This window comes from Saccoglossus kowalevskii, chromosome 2 (genome assembly GCF_978046115.1).
Source record: "Saccoglossus kowalevskii chromosome 2, keSacKowa6.1, whole genome shotgun sequence".
In the NCBI taxonomy this organism is placed as follows: domain Eukaryota; kingdom Metazoa; phylum Hemichordata; class Enteropneusta; family Harrimaniidae; genus Saccoglossus; species Saccoglossus kowalevskii.
The window spans coordinates 32,176,557-32,189,257 of NC_140642.1; the positions used below are offsets into that span (position 1 = coordinate 32,176,557).

The following is a 12,701-nucleotide window of genomic DNA, read 5'->3' on the forward strand; positions in this document are numbered from 1 at the left end:
TGTCAATAAAGTTATTATTATTATTATTATATCATGTCGCATATTTGTTCATTTGGTGATCATATTCAAAAGGGCCGAATTGAGGTTGTTTTAAGGGTAAAAATTCATCAAAATTTAGCATTTCTGCAATTCCAGATCTGAATCTCAGTCATGTATTGAGACAGATTTTATTCAAACTTGATATAGCTTGTTATATATAATAAAAATGCTCTGAGCTCTCGTTATTTATTAATTTAAAACCCGATTTTTAGTTTTTATTTCAATAAACCAGATAAAGATCAAAATATCCTATAATGGGATAGGCATTATCCTGATTCAGATTTCATGACAATAGCCTTAGGGGACAGAAGATGATTTGCGATTCAACCTTCATTATAGATTACAATCAAACAGATGCAGACATGCTTTGAAAATCAACTATTCTATAGTATTGTGTTTTGATCTAGTTGGGCATCTATAATTATATATCTGTTCTTGTTTAATAATTTGAATAAGTATAAAACATATGTAACAATTATTATATTATATAACAATTATAAAATTATATTTATCAAAATTTCAAAAGCCCAAAATGTTTTTCTTTTTTTCAGCTTTTAAATATTAATAACTTAAACCTGGACATGAACCTGAAATATTTGTTATTCATAATTTTGTTTTTGTTTTTTTTATTTGAAAATCTGAACTTGCATTAGGCTTCTGTTTAACAACATGAGAATTATGTGTGACCTACTTATTTAAAGCTGCTATATATTATTATCAATAATTGTTATCTCAAGGCTGGCTGAAATATCAAAATTCAATTTTTCAGATATACCTGTCAGCGTGTATACATTTCATAACAATTTGTGTCTACTTTTACTGTACTAAATCAAAATTATATTTATCATTATTGCAGGAAGGGAAATTACGTGACACATGTACGATGGGAAGCCCGGATGTCTTCCTTGAAGACAAGAGCATAACTATTGTGTATGGACCCGATTTTGTGCAAACGCAGATGTTGAATTTCTGTGCCAATAGAGAGACTATTGCAAAGGTAATATGGGTTTTCATTTCTGGCCCTATCTTTAGCTAAAGATGATATGAAGTGAAACAGAGGAAAGTTCTTGACTGTTCTATATATTTTTGTTCACAAACAATAGAGGTGCATGACAATAAATTTTTTATCTGTGCATGAATTGCTCATAAAAATTATTATTATTATTGTCATGGATCCAATTTTTGTGGGAAATTATATCTGTTCAGGTGCTGTATTTGAATAAAATAAAACCACATGATAAATGTTGAGGGAATCTCTTTATTTTAATGGCTGCCAATTCACTAATGTTACCTGTACCCGTAAGGAAATTATTTGATAGTGATGATGCGACATTCGGGCACCTTAGAGTCTTCCTTTTTCTCTTGCAATTAAAGATGTTCAATATCCAATATTAACCGAAATGCTTTTATGGTTGATCAAAAATTGCAATTAATTATTTTTGTAATGAAAAACTAAATGTACCAAATGTAATTATTGTGATCAGTACAAAGAAGAAATTTGAGTGACATTCATTTATTGAATATTATGTAATTGTTCCCTCGCTGAAATATATAACTGCAGTATGTAAAATTGTATGGCTTTTTCTGTTACTGGTAGCATCATTTTCCAGACTAATACATATATTGTAAACCACTTTGCCTATGATGAAATAGTCATTTTTGACAAGGTCTGCATGGCCCATAGCTAAAATAGTTTATAACTGTCTTATTCTAAAACTAATATAAGTATTAACATTAATTTTGCATATTTTATTAGGAATGGGCAGAAGCATTACTGGAAATTGCTTACAATATGTTGGCTTTAAATGGCTCGCCTTTGCAGTATTGGGAGAAAATGTAAGTCAAATGCTAAAATGTTTTAGCAAACAACATACTGTAAAATACGTAATTTTCGCTGAAGGGATGATTCAGTAAAAATAAAATCCAGTGAATATACCTGTTTTTCTATGTTTTACATAAGTTTTAAAAATCAGTTAAACTGAAAATCCATACAAAACACCCAAAAAGTCTTTTCAGTGAAAATAAAGTATTTCACAGTACTTCAATATGCCAGCAATGAAAAGATATGTGCGTCTGCCGTTTGATTCATCATGTCAGCAGCTTGCAGACATGTTCAAAATGCAGCTACTGACTTGTGCATTATACTGTAATTCAAATTGTCAGCAAATATATTGCATCACATCTTTTTTAGGTACTTAGAAATCAAATTGAACATTTATCTGTACATGCAAAGACTTAGTGCGATAAAGAGTTATGTTTCATACAGCTGTTTTTAGTGAGAATTGTTTGATATACCCCAGTAGATAAGAACTATATGATGGATGAAGATTTTACCGACATACTGACGTAAATATCACATAGCAACTCGAAAATGGTCTATTATGTAAATAGCCATTGTCTAGCTGGCGAGAATAATTTTGTGGGGGGATCTTGTTGTCAACACTGATTTGTGAGATCATATATCACAACCATGAAGTCATAAGTAACTGGATACAAATTAACCATTTGAGATACTCACAGCAGGATATCTTTATTACTGGAACAGTACTACATAGAGTTTACAACTAGCTAAGAACAGAGTTACAGGAACAGCAATAAGCATAGTATACTGACACTTACTTGGGTCCAGTCTAACACAAGGTGCTAAAAGGGGGTTATTTAAGGCATGGTCAGTAATCCAAAAGATAAACTTTCCTAATCCTGTACTAAGACAATGATTGGCTGAAAGACAATCCCCTTAACTGACCAATAACGTAATCATCAATTAGAAATGGCATACATTAACAGGAAGTGTGTTTTTTTGCCATAGAGTTCAATGTTAAGTTGAGGTAAACACACTAGTAAAACATGTTGAAATGCATATAACTTTTAACTAACATTACAATGCTTAATCAAGTAAATCAATTAAGAAAGACAGTAATTCGACAATACATATAAAACAAGAATGAATAAAATCAAGCAAGAATAAGTATCATTTCTAGACATTTAAATGCTACAAACTAACACAAACTGTATAAAAAATAATTCTCTTTAAAGACTGTCTCTTGGGTGTCATTCCACAATTTCATTAGTTCCATTACGGGTACTTCACTATTGCTATATGCTCATATACCCCCAAGATATCTCCAGACATAATTTTTCTTTCAAGTATGTATATTAATAACTTTTCAGTAACCTTGTCATCATTACTGGGTAGTTGCCAAGCTGAAACTATCTATAATCAATTAAATAACTTCACGCGGTATCAACATCGCAATAAACAACCACATCGCTCTGGATGTTTCAAACAGTCGCAGTCACGCTGCCTCTGTCATCTCATTACTAACTTCACAGCAGCACAGTGTGCTATAACTTTTATACGTTCTTTGTACTAACTCTGTTGTTTTGAATTTATTTCTAATCAGTCGTGTATTTTTCTATCAGCCGTGTATTTTTCTATATCTTTGCAGTCGCATTATGGGGGCCGCACCAGGACCATAGGTTAATATTGTATTAGCAAACAGCTCTGTGGTTTTGGTCGAGCCCCCCTTTTTTGCCAATAAATAAGCTTCAACGTATATGAGATCTCGTGTCATAAAAGACTGTAAAATCATTTGTTCGCAACCATTTTGATATTTTGAACATATTCACTAAGGTTTTAAATTCATGAATTGGCCAAGGAAACAATGTGTTTTATTGTTACTTTACACATTCACATAAATTTAATTTAGCGACTTTTGCTTATCAGTGAAAATAGCAAAATTAAAACAAATTGAATAATTAATGTATTTTATTGCATAATCATTTTTGCACATGTAGTCTGAATAGAGGATTATGTACAGCGACTGTTGTTTGATGAAAAAAAGATGAGCCAAAACTGCAACAGAATATTTTTGTTGTATCACAAATATTCAGAATTCCAAAATAATTAATTAAGTTCACTGAACAAGAAGTGGCACTCAACAAGATGTTTAATTTAAAATATTTTCAGGACCCCTATGTTTGGCCAATTGAAATTTATTTTTCGGCACTCAACTCGAAGTTCTTTTCTGATGTCTCTCCTCTGAAAAATGAAAAAAAATAAATACATTTATGGAATTTCTTCTGAATAGCTAATTTCCATTTGTTGAATTAGACCAATACAAACAAGCCCATCCCATTCTTACCATATTAATAGAGATTTTAAAGAAGAAGTAAGTTTAAATAAAAACATTTTTTTAAGTAATCACATTCTTGATATTCTGAAATTTCCAGCTTTCTAATTATATATAACATATATACCACCATTTCCGACTTTTCATCACAAATTCACAAAATAGCCTTGTTTATAGACTGCACTTTCCTTCAGAAGATTGGGAAAAAAATAGCCAAATTGTTTGTGTATTAGGGTTCATTTCCAGAAATATTTAAAAATATGAGAAAAAAGGTGCAGAAAAATTTGTGCGAGAACGTCTGGTGGTGAAAAGTTTATAAACAAGTGCATGATTATATAGTGCAATGAGTTTGTATATGGGACACTAATTTTGTCTAGTTCTGTCGGCTGAAAAATGTAATTTTATTTTATTTCAAGGTACTCCAAACTCATTATTACTTCACCAATAGAAGAAAAGGTGCCTGTGAAACAGTAAGTACCTTGATTTCATACATGTGGTCAGCATAGCATTCTCACTGTTCGCACATTGTGTTAATTATTCAACACAAAACTCAACTCAACTGCCATCTTTCACCTGCATAATTTTGTCCATATTTGTTTTCAATAATATTGCAATGACCTGTAGGCAATTATTTCCATTAATTTCAAAATTAACAAATTTGATAGAAAAATACATAAATACATGTATGTGCCAAATGTTGCACCTACATTTTAGCATAAAAATGGTCTCAATGGTTAGATCAAAACTATTTTGGATCAGTCTTTGTTATCTGCACATCATTCTGTCTGACTACTGTCAAAGTATCCAATCTATTTGTGATTATCCCCCCAAACCAATATTTAAAAAAAATACCCCAAATTTTGCAGTTTTCATGGCTTCATTTGTATTAATTTGTTGGTTGTAATTTTGGAAAGAGCAATTTCTCCTGCTGGGTATTCATATATATTTTGGTTGTATGAAATTGTTACATTTCATGTGCTCTTTATGTTTGTTTGAATATCTATTTCATCGGTTTGATATTTACAATAAATAGATTTTTTAAGTCCACATTTCAATTTAATTATTATTACCCGGTAATAATTTATGAAAAAACATGTTTCATCATATGTCACAAAGTGTGAATACAATTTTCCAGCTGTAATACAAATTTGTCTACCTAATAGTTGTCAATATTAGACAGACAAACATCTTCTATGCACTGTAACATCATTTTTGCTAACTAGCATTCTCATGTTTTACACAATGTCTTGTGGAGGCAGATAGTGCTCGCATGATCTACTGTGACAGCATCAAAATCACCAATAATTTGTTTTATTATAACTATGATACAAACAGCCAGAAAATGTATAAATATTCATTTTACATCATGTCATAGATATACAGATGTATTGGTTTGATGATCCAATTCAAAATGGCCAAATGGTGGCCATTTTTGTGCTAAAAAATCATCAAAAATCAAGCATTTCTGCAATCCACAACCAGACTTTGGTCGTTTATGGATGGATTTTGTTCAAACTGCATTAGACATTATTGGTCCTTGATGCACATCATTTTTCAGATCAGATTCAAAATAGCCGACTAGTAACCATTTTGTTTTAATTAATGCTCTTGCAGAGCAATATCTCTCAATATGGACAAGTATTGGTTTGATATCAGATACAAGAAGACTGAATGTCAATCGTTTTAAAAATTCATCATAACCAAGCATCAGCTTCTGAATCCATATCTCTCTCATATTTGTTTATGTTCCAACTACATGTATATTACTACTGTATAAACAAAACTATTAATAAACTTGATAACTAACGGGGACTGCCATGCATAGCTTGTTGCTATCATTTTATATTGAGGTGTAAACAACAATAAAAAAGGAGTTTGCTCATAATCAGATTATTCATTTGTAATTATATCTGCTCTGCAAATACAGCATCATCTATTTTCAATTCACAGCATCATTAAGAAGTTAGCAAATAGTAAAGATGACCGCAAGAAAGTAGAACACGCATTACAAGCTATTGGATTACCTTCAGGAAAAGTAATGTTCTCTCAGTTTCACAGTACTTATTATAGAGTAATGAATTCCACGAAAATGTTTTGCATTAGTTGCAAAATGTGTTTTGTGACATTAAAGCAAATAGCAACCCGAGAATCAGTTTCACCTATTCTCCACCCGACTCGCCCAAATTTGTCTGCACTTTTTTTCTTATATTCTTCATTATATCTGTGAAAGTGTCTGGGGTTATTTGCACTTTCCTTTAAAAGATTGGGACAAAAATAGAACTGAAAATTTACCAACAGAAAAAAATTAGCTAAATTTTCAGTTCTATTTTTGTCCCAATCTTTTAAAGGAAAGTGCAAATAACCCCAGACACTTTCACAGATACTGTAAAGGGGTTAATTATTCACTGGGTTTTAATTTGGCTTATTTCGCTGACTGGAAAATGAGCTAAATTAAAACCCAGTGAATATGTAAAATTTAGCATAGAACACATTGTCTAAATGATAAAATCGTGAATTTAAAACCCACTGAATATGTCTGCAATGGTAAATCAGTGAAATTTAAACCCAGTGAAAAGGTTAAAATTCCACAGACATTGCATGGTGTCATTTTTGATTATGTCTTGTTTGACACAGCATTGTTTACCACCATAATTCAAACGAGTGATATGTCTGACAACTATAGAATTTTTAAATCACCATCGGTGTTTGCTGTTCTCAAACTTTATGGCATTCCTGTTTACATTGTTCTCTATAAACTTGCAGAATGATGTAATTCCTACGGAAAGGTTCACCTTAGAAGACTTTTTTATATTTTATATCCGTCTGACAAACCGAGGAGAAATTGATAAAGTGTTTCAAGAAATGTAAGTGATAATTATATACCGTCCTATTATTAAAATTAATAAATGTTACAGTAACTTTCTTAATTGTGTACCAGGACAATTAATTGTAACAAAGATATTCCTACAATCAACATCAAATTAAATATTTGTGTTTAAAGCTTTGCTTTTCAACATGAAAGTGCAGTATTGATAGGCAAGACCCAAAAAATAACTTTTCAAGAGAAAAAAACAGCAGCAAAGATATTTTATTTTTTTGCAAAATGCAAAAGCAATTATTTCATGCTTGAACAAGATCAAGGATGAATCTTAAAAGCACATACAGATAGAAAAACATTTTATAGAATGTTATCTTTGTCTTCATAAATTTTGGATCTTGTGTTTTGCAACAGCAACAGCAACAAAATGACTGATTTGTGCTAATGTTTTCCCACAAATCCCCAACTACTAACTTCAAACACATTTGGAAATCTTACAAGCAGCCAACCCGATGAGCAAGTTTTTTTTTATTGGGCTTGGCCATAATTGCCGTTTTTTTAAAAACAATCCTCCATCTTGATCTGAGTTGTTCACGTTGGTGATAAAAATTTACTTTTATCATATTTTCAGTGGTGCCAAAAACAAGCCTTACCTCACCGTTCTGCAGTTTAAGGATTTTTTAAATTCAGTTCAAAGAGACCCACGACTCAATGAAGTGTTATTTCCTCTGTGCACAGAAAAGAAGACACAGGAACTTATTGACGATTATGAACCCAACAAATCATTTGCTAAGAAAGGTATATAATTTGTATTGTTTAAAAAAAAAGAAAAGATTTTTCACTTTATACAAATGTAAGAGAGATACAAGAACATGATTTATAAGTTGTTGGGTGCCATGCATCAGGGTGTATCATCATGTAATACATTCAAGGCACTCAGATATCACTATGCTTGCTCCAGTACATGTATAAATAGAAATGTTCACGATCGATTATTGATAGCGGCATCTTTTCATGGACATTTTCTAGATGAGATGAAAAAAAAAAAACATTTTAATAAATCAATATATATAGGGTTCTACTTAATGTACTGAGAAATATTGAATGATTCCCTAAATGTTTTATAGTAGACCTTTCTTGTACATCGAAAGATTATTTCAATTTGACACCAGACTGCAGATGGAAAATCTAGATCATCAATAATAACACATGTATTTTCTTTCAACCTTATACTCACTTTTGATACTGTGTAATTTGTCTCAAGAAGTGTGTGGGTACATTGTGTGATTACACTGAGATCTACGTGTCATCCAACTTGCATACTTTTATCTTTATTGTCACTATTACAGAAAAGAGCATCCTTTGTTCTCCATACAATCGACCTTTATCAGCCAAATTAGCTTCCACTGATGATTATGTATACTTTAATATTTGCTTCTTGGATTATTCTCTGACCTCTGTCATTTAATTTTGTATCCCATCAACCATAATGTGTTACTGCTCATCAGCCATCATATCAATGTCTCACGTCCCTCAGTCTTTATCAGTTTTCAAACTGCCTCATTCAGTTCCTTCTTTCATACAGTGAGCATCGCCAAAGTTTTCCCCTGCCCTCTTATCATTGCAGATTCCTTTCCATTTCTATATAATTTTTTTTCACCTTCAACACAGGAAATCAAGATTTTTAGGCAGTATGTCACATTAGTTTGAACTGAGTCGAAAGTTATGACTCGATTGCCACTAGGAGATAGGACTTTATGACACTTACACACAGAGTCCCCATACATGTAGGTGGCACCCTCATTTGAGCCCCACTTCATCATTTCCATGATGTTGGTCAAAGGCGACTGATAGCATAGGATAAGCAGCTAGGACGCTCACACATGAGGCTTGTGAACACCCCTACTTTTTTTTTTTCGTGTGTCATTTCTAGTGCGTTAATCGCCTTTGATACAAATGTACTCATAAAGTCATGCATGAGATTTTATCTTTATTTACCTGTGTTATATGTATTAAATATGATTCATGAAGTGTGTGAGTTCATTGTGTTTTTTCAATGATATTTTCATCACATGTCATCCAAGGAAACATACATAACACCTTTTATATCCACCTTTACCAAGAATTAAAGTGATGTGTAAACCAATTTTTCAGATTGAGGCTAAGTACATCATTTACGCACTCTTCATCACTTCAGCTCTACAACTCCTACATATAGATGGTACTTATTAAAATCAAATCACGTTAACAATTCTCAACACATGTAACTAATTTATGAGGTCTTAATTATTTAGTAGGACCATTCACTATGTACAATGTACTCTCTATCTTCATTAAAATCACTACTCTTGCTGCAGGCAAGTGACACTGCAAAATTATTAATGGGGCTTTTATTTCTTTGTAATATATAAAGCACTCGGAATGAAATAAATCGATTCATCGTTTCCTGAATTAAAGCCAAGTGTATAAGGGTTCAACATGACACATTCTATGAGATAGTATATTCTCAATTTGTATCCAAAATGAACTGCCATGACTGACCTGCTTTTAAATCTGCAATGAAAGCAATGGCATGAATGTCAACTTCATAAGGGTCACATATATTGTATTCATTTTACTGGTATGAATAAAATTATTGTTGACACCTGAATATTTGATTAAGTAGGGGAACTGTACATCAAACATTAAAATGTAATATCACTTGCTTGATATCAATGTAGGAACTACATGATATCAATCCAAAAGTAAACATTGGGATTAGATTGAAAACAATTTGATCTTTAAAGATAAGCTATCCAGCTTGTTAGTCTCCGTAAATCAAGCATTTATGAGTGGATTTTGTTCAAACTTAATGCATACATTGGACATTATGGAACCTTGTCATTTTGTTTTTCAGATCGGATTTCGAAATGGCCGAATGGCGGCCATTTTGTTTTAATGAATGTGGTTCTAGTGCCATATCTCTGCCATGCTTTGACTGATTATGTTCAAATTTTATATATTCATTATAGATCCTGTCATACAATGTACAAATATATTTGTTTGACTATCTGATTAAAAATGGCCATGTGGCAGCCATTTTTCGTGCTAAAACATTATAAAAATTGACATTGTGGAACCGGATCTTGGTCGTTTATGGATTGATTTTGTTCAAACTTGGTACATACATATAAAATTATGGGTCCCTGATGCACGTCATTTTATTTTTCGAATCTGATTCAAAATGGCTGACTCGTGGCCATTTTGTTTTAATGAATGTGGTTCTAGAGCCGTATCTACATGTATGACATGATTTGACTGATTATGTTATATATTCATTCTACATCATGTTATAGATATACAGATGTATTCAAAATGGATGACTAGTGGCTATTTTGTTTTAATTAATTCTGTTCCACAGCAATATCTCTCAATATGGGCAAGTACTACCTTGACGATCAGATACAAGATGACTGAATGTCAATCATTTCAGTGTTAAAAAATCACCATAATCAAGCATCAGCTTCTGGATCCTTATCTCTGATCTCTATAAACAAAATTATATATCTTACGCATGGCTTGTTTACAAAGATTTTTGTTTAGTTACTTTTCATTATTAAAAATCAAGAAAAGTAGCTCTACCAAGGCGAGCACTGCTACTACATCCATCATGTGTAATAATTATGTGCACTTTTTTATGATTGTAAACTGAGAAGAGACTTCTCAAGGTAGAGTGAACCAAGTGAGTATTGGTCACCAAATCCAAATTCACAAAGAAACTATCGATATATTTATGATTGTTTTTGTCATGAAGTCATTTACTTTTATAAATTTAAACTTTTAATGATGTATTAATTCCTAACAGGTCATCTATCAATGGAAGGTTTCACCAAGTATTTGATGAGTTTTGACAACTACATTATAACCCCAGATAATTATGAACTCAATGAAGACATGGACCAGCCACTCTCTCACTATCTCATCAATTCATCCCATAATACTTATCTCACTGGTAAGTAAAGTTAAAATTAGAAATTACACACTTCCAAAATATCTTACACTGTGAGTTTGTTGTGTTTAAAATCTAACCAAAATACAAGTCATTTGCCGAATTACTTTGTATCGTATTCCTTTTTACTACAGTTTTATCTGAATGATATAATTTTCAACAATCTACATGTATACCTGTATATGAGACATATTCTTATAAATTCTTGTAATTGTTATATATAACTGACTTGGCCACCATCAAGGTGGAGCACTGTTAATAGATAAAATGATGGCAATTTTTTCATGCACATATTACCTCATAGGTCATCAGTTGACCGGTAAGTCGTCAGTGGAAATTTATCGCCAGTGTCTATTAGCTGGATGTCGCTGTGTGGAATTAGACTGCTGGGATGGGAAGGCACCAGAAGAAGAGCCGATTATTACTCACGGCTACACCATGTGTACTGAGATTTTGTTTAAGGTGAGAAACAGAAAGCACAAAAGGAAACACAATTGCTCTGACTGGTTGGCAAAAAGCAGCCTGGATGGCTAGTGATCAGCAAGTGTTATAGGAGCATTAGAAACAAGCAAAAAACCAAAATGGAGAACACATGCTCTGTGGTTTTTACAGACCCCGTATGTCACTAAACAAATCAATCATTTGTAACATCACACCACACAAGGAGTTCAATGCAAATATATTTAATGCACTAATTTGAAAGCAAAAGAGTATAAAATACAAAATAGACTACAATACTGGAGTTAAAAAATTAACACTAAGTAGTACCACAATGAGGTAGGTATGCATGAGGGCGATAGGTTTGAAGATGGCTGCTAAGCCCAGAAATGGGGGAACAGGATAAAGGCCTTCGCCCAAATAAGAAAGTATAGGAAGTATGAGTGTCATTGGCTCCTGTAAAAGTAGGTATGAGAGCAGTCCAGGTGGTGTAGGGCTTTCAGGGTCTGTTTGGATGAGTATTGTATAGTATAGTATAGTATAGTATAGTATAGTATAGTATAGTATAGTATAGTATAGTATAGTATAGTATAGTATAGTATAGTGATTTTTGATATACGGATAAATAAAACGAAATTACATTAACGAAAGTGACTGATAACTTTTACTATAAAAACCTTAGCATCCCGTTGGCAGGCCAGTCACACTGGTTCTCACTACAAGAGGTTACGACCCCCCCTGCTAAATGCCAAGGAAAACTGAAACGTATATATACATATTTACATAAAATATTGTCCACCTATGCGGATCTGTTGGTGCAAGGTTTTTATGACCGTATGCCCTTACTGACGTCAACCAAACATTTTATGTGAGAAGTTGGCACCCAAGGCTGACAGGTACTACACCTTGCCCAAAGGTGACCTGGGGGTAGTTGTGGCAAAGGGTAACCCCATTCTCCCAAGTCCATAGACACCACAACCGGATGTAGTTTAAAATCTTGCCCAGGATAAATATATACATATTTAAATTACCATACACGTTGCCATTATCAGGTAATACCTCAGACGTGAGGCTGAGTTGGTGCCAGGCTTTTACGACCGTATGCCCTTACTGACGTCAACCAAACATTTTATGTGGGAAGTTGGCACCCAAGGCTGACAGGTGCTACACTTTACCCAAGGGTGACCTGGAAGTAGTTGTGGTAAAGGGTAACCTCATTCTCCCAAGTCCATAGACTCCACAACCGGATGTAGTTTAAAATCTTGCCCAGGATAAATATATACAT

At 32.8% G+C, this 12,701-nt stretch overlaps 1 protein-coding gene across 1 annotated transcript in view; it reads left to right on the forward strand.

Moving 5' to 3' along the window:
* Window positions 1-33: 33 nt before the first annotated feature.
* The window catches only part of LOC100376870 (1-phosphatidylinositol 4,5-bisphosphate phosphodiesterase beta-1-like), a 68,642-nt gene continuing 55,974 nt past the window's right edge, over window positions 34-12,701 (forward strand). Inside the window, exons 1-9 of the mRNA XM_085505709.1 lie at window positions 34-96; window positions 896-1,036; window positions 1,796-1,875; window positions 4,589-4,642; window positions 6,123-6,207; window positions 6,936-7,036; window positions 7,622-7,788; window positions 10,835-10,981; window positions 11,283-11,440. Coding sequence (XP_085361835.1) covers window positions 34-96; window positions 896-1,036; window positions 1,796-1,875; window positions 4,589-4,642; window positions 6,123-6,207; window positions 6,936-7,036; window positions 7,622-7,788; window positions 10,835-10,981; window positions 11,283-11,440 — 996 coding nt within the window. The remainder of the gene's footprint in view (window positions 97-895; window positions 1,037-1,795; window positions 1,876-4,588; window positions 4,643-6,122; window positions 6,208-6,935; window positions 7,037-7,621; window positions 7,789-10,834; window positions 10,982-11,282; window positions 11,441-12,701) is intronic.